At 37.1% G+C, this 14989-nt stretch overlaps 3 protein-coding genes and 1 pseudogene across 3 annotated transcripts in view; 3 read left to right on the top strand and 1 right to left on the bottom strand.

Moving 5' to 3' along the window:
• LOC137962772 (DNA topoisomerase 3-beta) overlaps window positions 1-6217 on the top strand; it is a 28939-nt gene extending 22722 nt beyond the window's left edge. Inside the window, exons 10-15 of the mRNA XM_068809840.1 lie at window positions 80-358; window positions 1378-1546; window positions 3274-3402; window positions 3793-4005; window positions 4187-4366; window positions 5381-6217. Of these exons, the coding sequence (XP_068665941.1) occupies window positions 80-358; window positions 1378-1546; window positions 3274-3402; window positions 3793-4005; window positions 4187-4366; window positions 5381-6031 (1621 nt within the window). The 3' untranslated portion in view covers window positions 6032-6217. The remainder of the gene's footprint in view (window positions 1-79; window positions 359-1377; window positions 1547-3273; window positions 3403-3792; window positions 4006-4186; window positions 4367-5380) is intronic.
• A 364-nt stretch (window positions 6218-6581) lies between these two features.
• LOC137949204 (ras-related protein RABA4d-like) lies at window positions 6582-7198 on the bottom strand (annotated as a pseudogene).
• A 1014-nt stretch (window positions 7199-8212) lies between these two features.
• LOC137949188 (F-box protein At5g07610-like) lies at window positions 8213-9334 on the top strand. Its single transcript, XM_068795397.1, has one exon. It carries the CDS (start codon window positions 8213-8215, stop codon window positions 9332-9334), a length of 1122 nt encoding a protein of 373 aa, XP_068651498.1.
• A 4203-nt stretch (window positions 9335-13537) lies between these two features.
• Window positions 13538-14665, top strand: LOC137949172 (F-box protein At3g07870-like). Its single transcript, XM_068795396.1, has 2 exons — window positions 13538-14392; window positions 14468-14665. Exons 1-2 carry the CDS (start codon window positions 13538-13540, stop codon window positions 14663-14665), a joined length of 1053 nt encoding a protein of 350 aa, XP_068651497.1.
• The last annotated feature ends 324 nt before the right edge of the window (window positions 14666-14989 follow it).

Here is a 14989-nt window from a genome sequence, read left to right as displayed (position 1 = left end):
TACTTTTAAATTTGTTAGCTCCTATTTTTTTTGGTTCAGTAATTATCTGATTATATACACTGTTGGTTTCACATTCCAGTTATCCACGTACAGAAAGCACAGCATACCCTGCTTCATTTGATTTCAGAGGCACTCTAGAAGCTCAGCTTACTAGTCCTGTTTGGGGTCATGAGGTGCAAAGTTTACTAAAAAATGGTTTTCGAAAGCCTCGAGCTGGAGTTGATGTGGGAGATCATCCCCCTATTACTCCAATGAGAGCAGCGACTGAGGAAATGTTAGGCAGTGATGCTTGGAGGCTGTACCAGTATATTACTCAACATTTTCTTGGGACTATTAGCCCCGACTGCAAGTACATGAGGTTATTAAATATGACTGATTCCATTCTTCTCTGATTTGTTCTGGAAATGTTTTGGTCTTGTTTTGCTGAAGGGTAGATGTAATATCTTCGGTTGAGACCTTACTGAAATTATTGAAGGTTGATCATGAATGAGTTTGGTAAGTGAGCAGTATGAATCCTTTTATTAAAGAGATGGAATGCCTTAAAAAATGGGAGAAGTGCTGGGAGACCTGTAGAGGCATCAATATGAATCTTGGAACCGAAATCTGAACACCGATATTTACTACCTCCATAATATATTAGGAGGTGTCAAGAAGTAGAGAAATTTCCACCTGCTCAGCTTATCTTGGCCATGGAACTGCCCTCACCAACCGGCAGATTGGGGACAGAGACCCTTTAAACTAAACCATCAAAATCAAGTTTCAACCAGCCATCCCCAGGATCTAGTCATGGACTTCCTCCAATTTCCTCTAATTACAGAGCTTGGCAGATGATGTAAATATGTTAATTTGCTTGCCCAAAAAAGTGACACTTTTTTTTCCACTAAAATTTTGTAGGTCATGATTTACTACATGAATGAGACAATTTTTGTATTGACATGGTTTTTCTACCTATAAATGTTTATTGCAGATGTTTTGAGTTGCAAAACATTTTCACAGACAGCTGATGTATATTTAATGTAACCCTTATATTAACAATCAGCAGTGATGTTAGAAAGAAAATAGAACAATCAACAGTTGTGTTCAAATAAGCTGTGGATGGCCCATTCTCTTTCTCTTTTTGAGTATGTCTAAAACACAAAGGTGTGGTTTTTTTTAGAGTGTGTGATTTTGCCATTAAAAATGAAAGAAAACAGTAATGTGATGTTTCCATTAAAATAGGAAGCAAGAAAACAATGTAATGCATGGTAGAGAATTTTAGAAAACTAGATTGCATATGGATAGGAATGCATTGCATTTGAGTTTTTCTTACATGAGTTGTCTTCTTCATGTTCTTTTCACAAAGTCTAATGCTACAGGTTGTTACTATTGCAATTCCAGGACCAAGGTGGAATTCTCTTCTGGAAGAGAATCTTTTTACTGCACCGGCGTGCTGGTTTTAGCTAAGGGATTTACTTCTATCATGCCATGGATGGCAGTGAATGAAAAAAGTCTTCCTCAATTTACCAAAAGGGAAAAAATAAAAATATCGAAAATCGACCTGTATGAGGTACTGGTCTTTGCCTTATATTGTACTTGGAGCTCTATTTCTAAAATTGTTTCGTGTTGTTAGTTCATGGTTATGTGCAAAGGATGTCATTCCTAATGAGACTTTCTCATTCTGAGAGATTTGCTCACTTGAAAACTCTATAAGTCAATTTCCTTGACCATTCTAACTTAATTTTGTTGTGAAAATTTTAGTTACCTTAATATTGTTCCTTGTTATTTAAACTAGGGATTACACTGCATTAGGCTTTTTTAATATGAAAGCTCCTTTTTGAAATTGAGAGCTTAACCTTCATATATTTGGTAGGTCTAAAATTCATACAAGAAAGAGAAGAAAGAGAGGAAGAAATGAGAAGAATGTGATAAGGGAGAGAAAGCAGTGATGTGCAGCAGCCTCGTTAGGGATCTAACCACGAATCCTAAACTCTTTTATTACTATCATTTAAGTGAGAAGTTACAGAATGACCAATATCCTCTTCATGATTTAACACGTACAACAGCTCATTAAAAAAGGAAAAATCACTCTTAACGACTCAAATACTCACTTGTGTGATAATCAAAATACCCTTGAACTCAATACTCCCTCTCAAACTGCAACATATATATCAAGTTACCCCTACTGGTTACAAAAATTGCCAAACACTTTTTTTCCAAACACTTTTTTTCAACGGGCCTTTGTGATCACGTATCCAATCTGATTTGTGGTCTTGACATGGGGGTAACAACTTTTCCACTTATCACAACATCACGTACAAAATAAAGATCAACTTCTATATGCTCAGTCATCTTGTGAAAAAAGGGTTACTAGCCATAAGGATTGCTGCTTGATTATCACACTTTAATACCATTGGGTCATCAAAGGCAAATCTGAACTCTTTTAAAGTTCACTTCACCAGCATAAGTTCATTCATTGTGTGAACCAAACACATGATAAGTTACTTCAAACAATGGACAAGTAGGCTGATGTACTTGCATTGGTGCACTGCAACCCAAAATTGAAGACGGCATTTGGTTAATCAAGTAGCAGGAAGTCAAAATAGCAGCATCCCAAAGTGATTTGGGAACATTCTTTGCAATAAGAGAGTACATGCAATCTCTAAGATATGCTTATTTTTCTTTTCTGCCACCCCCTTTGTTTGGGGGTGTAAACATATGAACATTTATGAATAATTCCATGACAATATGCAGAAAATTGATGATTCATGAACTCAAGGCCATTATTGAAACCAAAATGCAAGTTGAAGCACCAAATTGATTTCTCATTATATTAAAAAGTTTGACAAATACATCCTGGAGTTACACTTGACTGTGATTATCTAAGAAAGTTAAAAACTATCATAAGCCAAAGAAGTTGGAAACCTGACAAGCTGAGATTTCTGTTAGGATTGATGCATATAGGTCATAATCCAAGAAACAGTTTCCTAATGTAAATATTTGAATTATTTCAAGCTTATCTTTAGATGGTTGTTGTTAAGTGCCTATCTATATGTTGATTTACTGTGTGAGTGAGATTCTTTGATCAACCTTGGAGAGATGCCTTCCATCTGTCAGTTGGTGGACCATGGTGTGGATATCTTTTGTTTAATTTTTTAAAATTGTTTAAGTTTCATCTTGAAATGATACTGTCCAGCAAATATTTATATTTGCAATATATGTAGTGCATTGGTCATGATTGGACTTGTCTATCTTTCTAAAAACATAAAAAAATGATTGAACTTTGTCGGATTTCAGGGGAGCACAACACCTCCAGACTACCTTAGTGAGAGTGAGCTGATTTCTCTTATGGAAAAGAATGGTATTGGAACAGATGCATCAATTCCTGTGCACATCAACAACATATGCGAGCGTAACTTTGTGCAGGTCCATAAATTTATAATGAAATATGGAGTCAGGGGCATTTTGGTCATTAAATTTTTATATTCATGATCTGTTGGTTAGGAAGATAATAAGTTAGCGTTACATCAATCTGGCTATGTTTGTATTTCTTTTTTGACTTTATATGGCTGTATACAGCTGATATTTGTACTCAGGGCATTTCTATCTTTTCAGTTGTATTTTCACTTAAGTGATATAATAAAGAGAAATTAGGGATCTAGTGGATCCCTGATGGCTGCTGCTTTCCACGCAGTTTTCTTCTCTCTCTTCTCTTAATTTCTTTATTGCACAAATTTACAAAATTCAATAAAGATATGAATTATGTGCCTTCACAAAGGACATTTTGAGACTAAATAGCGACTTTTTGTAATGAAGGTTCAAGCTGGGAGGAAGTTAATCCCTACAAACTTAGGAACTACTTTATATAGAGGGTATCAATCTATTGACCCGGACCTCTCTCTTCCAGACATCCGACGCTTCATTGAACAACAGATCACCTTGATTTCTAAGGGACAAGTGCATCATTTTCATGTTGTGCAGCATGTTTTGCAACAATTTAAGCAGAAGTTCTCTTATTTTGTCAAGAAGGTGCGTCTCTTGTGTAACTCCTTTAATTACACTCTTGTTTTATTGGTGTAAAATGTAAAAAAATGTGTCATCTTACCTGTGTATGTGTGTGCGCACTTGTTTTATGCATGTACATACTGACTGCATTAATGTGAGAACTGCGGCTATATTTCTCTTCACATGATTCTTTCTAATCTTACAGATTGAGAATATGGATGCACTGTTTGAAGCACAGTTTTCTCTATTGGCTGACTCTGGCCGGTTACTAAGCAAATGTGGTAAATGTGTTCGCTACATGAAGTATATATCAGCCAAACCATCTCGTTTGTATTGCAGTAGTTGTGAGGAGGTCTATTATCTTCCCCAAAACGGGGCAGTCAAAGTAAGATATAATCCTCATTTTTTCATTCTTTGGTTTCTCTTTATTACTTATTTATTAATTTATTTATCTAATTCCATTTCTTCTGTGTGTAGCTCAAGGTAGGCCAGTGATTTTGTTACTAGGCCTTTTATTTTATATGGTTTTCCAGGGATAAAGTTTTTGATTAAGATAAGAAAAACATTGAAATTATCTTATTCTAAAATTTTCCATAGATAGCTCTCGTCTCTTTTTTTTTCTTGTCAATAAAATTCTATTATTTGATGTGTTCCAAAAAAAATCTACCATTCAAAAAAATAAAAAAGTCTGTTGGCAGATCTGATATCCTTTGGGAAGGCTCAGAACTTACAATCCCAACTTCAAAAAATTTGTACCATTTCATTTTTTTTTTGTTTGTGGCTGTGACAACCTTATTTAATTGTATTTCTTTGTTTTTATTTTAAAATTTGCTTTGGTGTAACAATATCAAGTGACTGAGAACTGTAGGCATCTTTGGGCTTTTGAAATTTTTTCAAATGGCTGCTCCTATTCAACTATTGTGGTAATCTTTTGTGCTTTAGGTAACATATGATGTTGATAGAGTTTCAGCCCCATTGTATCTATTTTATCTCTAATTTGATGTTGCTTGCTTACAGCTGCCACATCCCTATATAGATTACTAGTTTTGATGGTTACACAACATTATGGCTACCAAACTAAGCCAACGCTGGCACTCAGTTATTCTCTTTTGAACAAAAGAATGGATTGAAAATGGTTTTTTATTTGTTTTTGCCTTTAAATTTTTAGTTGGCAATGCCCCATCAGTGCATAGCTGGAAGTCCTGGTCATTTGTAGATATCTTCCAACGTAACACAGAAGGCTTAGAATGTTAAGTCTACTTTATATTTTAGTCCAGCATTTTTAAAAATGAAAATTCCTAAGCAAAACTGATCCTTTCTGCTAATTGTATTTGTCAATTCTTTTCATTTTGACAAATAAGTTGCACTGCTGTTTAATTGACTGTGTTGTTTTGTCCAGCTCTACAAGGAACTTGTCTGTCCTCTGGACAATTTTGAGTTGTTACTTTTCTCCATGGCCGGTCCTGATGGTAAGTCGGTTCCTCTCTGCCCTTACTGCTACAATAGCCCTCCCTTCGAAGGCATTGATAAACTTTTTGGTGCTCTGAAGCTGGGTAGCTCAGACAAGTTGGGTAAAGGTGCTGGTATGCCTTGCTTCCTTTGCCCACACCCAACTTGTCGCCATTCTCTGATATCCCAAGGAGTATGTGCTTGTCCGGAGTGCAGTGGGACACTTGTCCTTGACCCAGTAAGTGCTCCCAAGTGGAGGCTCTATTGCAACATGTGCAACTGCCTTGTGTTCCTTCCCCAGGGTGCCCACCGTATATCTACTACAAGGGAGAGATGCAGTGATTGTGATTCAACAATCATTGAAGTGGATTTTAACAAGAACACAACACCTTTAACTGATGGAGCAACTTTGTACTCCGGATGTATCCTTTGTGATGAATTGCTCCATTCTCTGATTGAGATGAAGTATGGAAAGTCATTCTATAAGCGTTCAGGTGGGAGAGGCCCCAGAAGAGGAAGAGGAAGAAGTGGGAGTAGGGGAAGGGGTCATCGGGGTAAGGGGAAACAGGTCGACCCTAGAATGAGTTTTAGAGATTTCTGAGGAAGGGATGCGTCTTGCATTGTGGGCATGTTGAGGTATTCACCTGTTCTCAACTATGTATAACATTTTACCCATTCTTCTTTGGAGGTGTGGTACTACATATTGCCTGCAATGATGTTCTGTAAACTATTGTAACATAAGTTCCCATGTATGGGTCAGCATTTTTATATGGTTATTGGCAGCAAACTTCACTTTAAAAGTATTCACTACCCAAAATTGAAGAAGACTCTGAACTGGCACTTAAAACTTCTTTATTGCAAATTTACTACCTGTTACTATTGCCATTGTTCTTGCATTTCATTTGCAGGAATGGATTGTTATTTATGATCATGTAGTTGTTATTTTGATGAGTAGGATCCTTCGTGTACTTATGTTGATAAGTTGAACCTAGTCTGGAATTTTTGTTCCTTCACCATAAGAAAATGTTAAATTTCATCCAATGGAAATGAACTGATTGGTCAAGTAGGTGGGAGGAAATTTGAAAGGATTGAAGATCACAGCATATCATTGGGTTCAGTGGATAAGGAAAAAATAAAACCATCCCTTGTACTTAGGCAGAGCAACAAGAATATCTTTCTTGATCTTCCTGTACACCCAACCTTGTCCCTTGGAAACTAGGTTTGAGCACCTAAGGTCATTGATGTCGAGACATTTCCGGGTACTTACCTTGTAAATCCGCTCCAATACTGTAAGAAAAACCTTCTCTACATTAGTTGCATCCATGGCTGAAGTTTCCAGAAACAACAGCCCTTCTATCTCTGCAAACTCCCGTCCTGTCTCCACTGATACAGATCTCAACCCTTCAAGATCACACTTGTTCCCAATCAACATGATGACTACACTTGGGTCTGCATGCATCCGAAGGTCCTCTAACCACCGAGGCACTTGCTCGAAGCTCGGCCACTTGGTTATATCATACACAATGAGAGCACCAAGCGCCCCACGGTAGTAAGCACTTGTGATTGATCTGTACCTTTCTTGACCCACAGTGTCCCATATCTGAGCCTTGATGAGCTTCTTCTCTATAAAAATCGTCTTGGTCTGGAACTCTACTCCAACTGTGGCCATCCCATCACAGCAGAACTCGTTTCTGGAGAATCTGCATTAGAGCTGGGTCTTCCCAACAGCAGAGTCGCCGATAACCACCAATTTGAACACATAATCCATTGTTGTTGAAACAGGCAAAAGGAGGAGTCAGATTTATGGTAAGCTGGTCACATGTGCATAGCCCTTTGTGCCTGTTGTTATCTTGATCATATTTTTTAATCTGCTTTTTACTGTATTTTTTTAAGGGGTCCGCAGCATCTTTATTATTTCCAGCCTCTGTTGTTTTTCTCTATGATTTTCACTACCAGCCGATAGAGCCTTGTTAGTCTCTGAAAATGGCAGGTGGAGATTCATTTATTTTTCCTTTTGAAAAACTATTTTGCTTTCTGGTAGATAAATATTATTTTCTGCACCATTGTAGAATATTGACAGCTCCCAAACGACTCTTGGAGCAGTTGCAAGTATGAAAGCTGCATGACAACCATTTTTCTGTGAATGGGGCCTAAGCAGATGGATGAAATTAAAACTGAACGCAGAATTGATTGTATTGCATTTTTTTCTCCCTCGCGTTACTGTTCGGATTGGGAACACGCCCCCCTGCAATTTACCAGTTTTTGTTCTACCCCTGCAATATACTAGGAAAGAAGGCAAAAGAGCAAAAATATAACTAATTCCGTTATTTTATGTGAAGTTATTGGCAAATTTCTGGCAAATCGCTCTGAAGATCAGATATAGAAGAGTCAGAATTATTGTGGAAAATGATCTCACATGAGAATTTTAGTTAGTTTTGTATGTGTCATATACACCACAATTTGTACAAGTTTGAAGCCACCAGCAAATATTTGATTAACTATTTTGATATTATAAAAGTAAGCATTTTTTAAATTAGAACCGAGCTCCGTTAACTGTCTAAAGCAGCGGGCAGAGAAGGGATCCAAGCAGGTCAGCCAAGGATCATGGAAGGAAAGTAGGATTCCTAATTTAACAAGGACTACGTAGAAGGGCAACTCTTAGAATCCAAGTTAAACTCAAACTGGTAGACTCTTTTACCGTATAAATTCCCGTGGCGTTGCCATATCTTGATCGACGTCTTCCATCCTTGTTTCGTTGTGCGGTTCTACTCTTGTTGTTTTAATGGCGGTCAGTTTGCCTGAAGATATACTGATTGATATTCTTTCTCGTTTGCCGAAGAAATCACGGCTCAGGTGTGAAATTGTTTCAGAAGAGTGGAAGAATCTGATTGCGGAATTTGATTCTTTCCCTCCCAAGTCAACAGACTTCGGTTTCGTCCTCTTAATGCGGTCCTCCACTGAAGGCGCACTTGAAGGCTTGTTCTATCGCATGGACGATAAAGGGTCTCTCACACTCGAAGACTCTTTCGTCTTCCATTCTCTGCTCGGGAATGTGGGTTCATGCAACGGCGTCATCTTCTACTGCAACAAAAACGAAAAGGATCGTGAGTTTGATTACCATATTTACAGCCCTGGTACCAAGCTTACCACAGTTCTTCCTCGGCTTCGTCTTTGCAGATCAATGGAGTATGATCGTTACCCGATTGGTTTAGGTCTTATGCCCAACTCAAAAGGCAATCACTACAGATTTATGGTCACTTACCTGCGCCATTCCAGTGGAGCGAACAGAAGACGATTCTCGTGTGATTTCGATGTTGCAATCTTCAACTCCGAGACCAGTGAATGGAAGATAAAACCTGCAAAATTTTCTGATGATTCTAATGATGAGCTTGTGCGTCTCTTTCTTGACAGCTTTTGTCTGGGTGCTTCTTCCCTTTGTTTCGATGGGAGTCTATATTGGGTTGAGGTTTCGTACTTGGTCAGATTCTGCTCGAAGAGACAGCTTTTTCGACTCATCAAATTGCCGATGGTTGTGCCTCTCTCGCGTGGACTGTTATGCGAATCAGAGGGCCGCCTCCACTACTGCCAAATCTGTCAAACTCATGGACTCTACATCTGGGTTCTGGACGAGGTGATCGGTACTGAAGGTAGGTGGCGAGAAATCTACCATGTCTCCGTGACAACATTGAGCTCCATGCTTATTCAGGCCGTCTTTTCAGCCGAACGGTTCCATCTTTACTCCTACCGGGTCTGTGCTTTCAATGATCACCTTCAAATCATCCTTCTACAAATACGAGAAAGTCTGGTTTGCTATGACATCTCTAAGCGGACGATGACCGAGTTGCCTCCTCATGATGCCAGCAATTGGAGGTTCGAGCTGCCATTCACGTACCAGAAAGTTTGATTTGGACAAGCGTATTTTAATTGTATTTGGATTTTATTAATTTCTTCTATTATGAATTAGGTATTATATTACTAAAGTTATATTGGAAACTTTTTTTCCCCATAAATTCAACACCCTCTAAAGCTTCTTTATAAATTCAAGCAAGTGCTTTAGATTCTTCTTTGAATTTCAAGGAAGATCATAATAAAAAAAAACATCTTTTTGGGTCCAAATAGCAACTTCTAGGGTGACATCAAGTTGAGTCAAGCTTTGAGCGCTCAAACTCGAGCTCGAACTCGAAAATTTTAAATAAGAAAGTTGTGTTCAATATACATATGAAACTATAAGAACAAAAAATTACAAAAATAAAGAGAGAATTTGGTAATGAGCTTAATACTATTGAATTGCACATTATTACAAATGAGTTCTAGACTATGAAGCATACTAATATATAAAAGGCATCTTAATTGAACTAATAGAATGAGCAAATTTCTCCATCAATAGTATTTATTCTGTTGGTAAGCAGTCAAATAAGATGTTAAGGGACTCGAAAGGTTGAACAACTGATAATCTTTGAGTTTTGAGGTAAATAAGAACAATTATCAACAAACTAAAGAGGGAACTAACAAAAACAATTAGGATAGAGGCTATTTTCATTAGAAAATCTATGCTAATGAGTTAGCTCACGAGCTAACAAGACGAGTTTGGAAAATCTCGACTTTGTTTTGCTATACTTAACAAACCTTATTCCAAATTTCCCAACTCAAGTAAAAGCTAAATCGAGCCAAACTCAAGCAGTTTGCAAGTTAATTTGGCTTAGTGCCACCCGTAACAATTTCTTATGCTCAAAAGTATTTTGGTTGTCTGGCTCTTTGAAAGAGCTCTTGGAATAAAACTACCTCTCTATTGAAGCTTAATTTTTTTTTTAAAAAGAAGATTATATTAATTGAAAGAGTAAATAATAAATATTCATTGGACTAATTTATCTTAATCAATTAAAAAATTATATGATGTACTTCGTATAAAAGGCGGTGGTACATATCTTTTCTTATTATCATACACATGTTATATGAGATAATATACTGTAACAAATTAGTGGGCCTACCGAGTATTTTCTTATGCATTATCTTATATTATTTTCTCAATCAGACATGAACTCACCTAATTGTCCAAAAATAGTACATCTACTTGATATGGTCTTACACATTTGATACGAGTCTACACTTAATGAGTATTATATTTAAGGGTTCTATTGTTGATTATGGTGATAGACATACAACGTAGGACCTACCTAATCTTATAAAATGATAGACCCACAATCTAAGCTTTGAAATGAGTTACAAAACCAAGCTATACTCTCTCTCCTGTGAGAGAGAGAGAGAGAGAGAGAGAGATGAACAATGAAACTGTTGATTTTCAGGACTCCATGAATTTAGCTCATGGATAAAAAGGGAAAGAAACTTATTGGGAGAAAACTGGAAGAAGAAGGGTTATAGAATTGATGATTCCTAACCCTCCCCCTTGAGCTCTATTTATAGATTTATGAAAGTACTATATTATAAAAATACCCTTGAACTTTAACTTCATTACATCAATGCCATCTCTATTAGATGACTTTTTATTTACCATCCTGCCATCAATGTATGTGGGACTATGGGCCTTCTCCTTGATATATGGGCCTTGAGCCCATCTTCTATATCTCTTGCTAGCATGGGTCTTCCATGGTCTTATGGGCTTGGGCCCATCTTCTAATACACTTGGATATATGGGTCTTCCTTGGTCGTGTAGGCTTAGACCCTGTCTTCCAACAGGAACCAAAGTGCAAACAAACAAGGTAAGAAGAATGGAAACCAACGAAGAATATGAGAAATAGAAGAGCTTTGCAAGAAGAAATTTCAAAGGAAAAAAAAAAATAGGGAGACGAGCTGAAAGAGAGGGAGACAAAAGAGAACATAGCTAAAAAGAGAGGGACCAGATTTCATTGGTTGAAGATTCATTTCACCAAACAAGTTCGTGTTGACTAGAAAGCAATTGATAGTTGACACCAATACTTTCACCCACATCAAACCAATTCACATAACCCAACTTTGGAACCACTGACAAATCAAACAGTTGATTCGAGTACCACACGTCGTTTTAATCAACCTTCTTGGTTTTACTTGCAAAAGAACATCGTAAGGTTCTAGCTCCACAATTGCACTATTGCCTACAAAATCCTCTTAGATGAACTCAATCATGGAAGAATCCGATGCCTATGCCGTGGTGTCTCCCTTCAGACAAACATTTTCTCCATCTTATTTAGTGGTTGGCTTGACCCATCCGACACGTTCACGAACTTCCAGCCACCGTCTCTGCCACATTTTGCTTGTTTGCCTAGTTTCTCCACTGTGATGGGATCAAGGCAGCGAAACTATTTATAAGTGGAATTGTAACCATATAGAAAATACAGGGAATATTGCATGGTGAAAATTTATTAGACTTATAATCACGAAAGCAAGTATAAACACGACAATCAAAGGGATGAAAAATTTAATAGTTCTAAAAGGAACCATATAAAAGTTCAAACATTGATTTACCTCCAAGAAGTGGTGTAGGTAAACGGTTGATGATGTAAGTTATAGTTTTGAATGCTTCAACCCAGAAAACGAGGAGAGAGATGGGAGTGAAAATGAAGTGCCACACTAGTCTCAGTCACATGATGATGTTTGTGTGAAACACGTCCATTTTGAGCAGGTGTATGTGGACAAGAAAGTTAATGATGAATGCCAAAGGTGAGGAGATGAGTTTACAAGCATGTGGTAGTAAATTCAAGCTCTAACTCGAGCTGGAGTTGGAAATTTTTAAATGAGGAAGTTGTGTTTGAACTCAATATACATTTGAAACCATTAAAAAAATTACAAAAATAAAGAGAGAATTTGGTAATGAACTAAGCACTATCGAACTATACACTATTACAAATGAGTTTAAGACTTTACAACAAATCACACTAATATATAACAGGCATCTTCATTGACCTAATAGAACGAGCAAATTTCTCTATCAATAGCATTTATTCTATTGCCAAATAGTAGCACCATATGTTAAGGGACTCGAAAGGTTGAATAAGAGCAATTATCAACAAACTAAAGAGGGAACTAACGATAGCAATTTGGATATAGGCTATTCTCATAAGAAAATTTATGTTAACGAGTTAGCTCACGAGCTAACAAGCCAAATATGGAAAATTTCGAGTCTGGTTTGTTATACTTAACGAACCTTATTCCAAGTTTTCCAACTCAAGTAAAAAGCTAAATTGAACCGAACTCAAGCAGTTTGGGAATTAGTTTCGCTTAAGGCCACCCCTTGCAATTTCTTATAGTTTGGGAATTAGTTTCGCTTAAGGCCACCCCTCGCAATTTCTTATGCTCAAGAGTATTTAGTTCGTCTTCTATTATGGAAGAAATCTCATAGTCGTTTGCATATGTCATATACACCAAAATTTGTACAAGTTTGAAGCCACCAACAAATATTTGATTAACTATTTTGATATTATAAAAGCAAGCCTTTTTAAAATTATTTTATTTTTAAATCTTTAATTTATAATAAATAAATAAATTAATTTTTTAATTTCTCACAAGTTAAACTCTATCTTAGTTTATTAATAAAAAATTTTAAGTACAACTATCTTAAGAGTTAATAGACTAACATTATATAATAAAAATTCATTTTTATATAAATTAATGATGGTTAATATTATATTTAATTACTAGTTTAGGAGTTAGAAATTAGATCTTAAAAAATAACAATTTGATTAACTATTTTAATATTATAAAGTAAGTATTTGTTTAATTAATTTTTTATAATTAATTAATTAACTAAAATGAATTTAATTTTTAAGTATTTAGTAATTTATCACAAGTTAAAATCTATTAAAATATTTTATTAATAAAAATTCTCTCTAAAGCTTAACTGTCTAAAGCTTGACCCACCTCCCTGAACCGAGCTCCGTTAACTGTCTAAAGCTGCGGGCAGCGAAGGATCCAAGCAGGTCAGAAGGATCATGGAAGGAAAGTAGAATTCCTAATTTAACAAGGACTACGTAGAGGGCAACTCTTAGAAAAAGAGAATCCAAATTAAACTCAAACAGGTACACTCTTTTACCGTATAAGTTCCCGTGGCGTTGCCATATCTTGATCGACGTCTTCCATCCTTGTTTCGTTGTGCGGTTCTACTCTTGTTGTTCTAATGGAGGTCAGTTTGCCTGAAGATATACTGATTGATATTCTTTCTCGTTTGCCGAAGAAATCACGGCTCAGGTGTAAAGTTGTTTCAGAAGAGTGGAAGAATCTGATTGCGGAATTTGATTCTTTCCCTCCCAAATCAACAGACTTCGGTTTCGTCCTCTTCATGCGGTCTTCCAGTGGAGGCGCACTTGAAGGCTTGTTCTATCGCATGGACGATAAAGGCTCTCTCACACTCGAGGACACTTTCGTCTTCCATTCTCTGCTCGGTGTTTGGAATGTGGGTTCATGCAACGGCTTCATCTTCTACTGCAACAAAAACGAAAAGGATCGTGAGCTTGATTACCATATTTACAGCCCTGGTACCAAGCTTACCACAGTTCTTCCTCGGCTTCGTCTTTTCAGATCAATGGAGTATGATCGTTACCCGATTGGTTTAGGTCTTATGCCCAACTCAAAAGGCAATCACTACAGATTTATGGTCACTTACCTGCGCCATTCCAGTGGAGCTAACAGAAGACGATTCCAGTGTGATCTCGATGTTGCAATCTTCAACTCCGAGACCAGTGAATGGAAGATAAAACCTGCAAAATTTTCTGATGATTCTAATGATGAGCTTGTGCGTCTCTTTCTTGACAGCTTTTGTCTGGGTGCTTCTTCCCTTTGTTTCGATGGGAGTCTGTATTGGGTTCGGCATTCCTACTTGGTCATATTGTGCTCGAAAAGACAGCTTTTTCGACTCATAAAATTGCCGATGGTTGTGCCCCTCTCGCGTGGACTGTTATACGAATCAGAGGGCCGCCTCCACTACTGTCAAATCTGTGAAACTCATGGACTCTACATATGGGTTCTGGACGAGGTGATTGGTACTGAAGGTCTGTGGCGAGAAATCTAACATGTCTCCATGACAACATTGAGCTCCATGCTTATTCAGGCCGTCGATCCACCCCAACAGCTCCATCCTTACACGCTCCGGGTTTGTGCTTTCAATGAGCACCTTCAAGTCATCCATCTACAAATACGAGAAATTCTGGTTTGCTATGACATCTCTAAGCGGACGATGACCGAATTGCCTCCTCATGATGCCAGCAATTGGAGGTTCGAGCTGCCATTCACGTACCAGAAAGTTTGATATGGACAAGCGTATTTTAATTGTATTTGGATTTTATTAATTTCTTTTATTATGAATTAGGTATTATATACTAAAGTTATATTGGAAACTTTGTCTTTTTTTCATAAATTCAACACCCTCTAAAGCTTCTTTATAAATTCAAGCAAGTGCTTTAGATTCTTCTTTGAATTCCAAGGAAGATCATAATAAAAAAAAACATCTTTTTGGGCCCAAATAGCAACTTCCAGGGTGACATCAAGTTGAGTCAAGCTCGAGCGCTCAAACTCGAGCTCTAGCTTGAAAATTTTAAATAAGGAAGTTGTGTTTGAACTCAATATACATATG

Source organism: Aristolochia californica, unplaced genomic scaffold, assembly GCF_029961685.1.
Source record: "Aristolochia californica isolate CCGP_79_NKW_82.1479 unplaced genomic scaffold, dmAriCali1.0.hap1 SCAF_1, whole genome shotgun sequence".
In the NCBI taxonomy this organism is placed as follows: Eukaryota; Viridiplantae; Streptophyta; class Magnoliopsida; order Piperales; family Aristolochiaceae; genus Aristolochia; species Aristolochia californica.
This window is presented reverse-complemented; position numbering and strand designations above follow the sequence as displayed.

Excerpts from the sequence above, each read along its gene's own strand:
- LOC137949172 (XM_068795396.1), top strand. The coding sequence starts at position 13,538 with ATGGAGGTCAGTTTGCCTGAAGATATACTGATTGATATTCTTTCTCGT. Across the intron at positions 14,393-14,467 it reads ACATATGGGTTCTGGACGAG|GCCGTCGATCCACCCCAACA; the intron begins GTGATTGGTACT and ends ATGCTTATTCAG.
- LOC137949188 (XM_068795397.1), top strand. The coding sequence starts at position 8,213 with ATGGCGGTCAGTTTGCCTGAAGATATACTGATTGATATTCTTTCTCGT.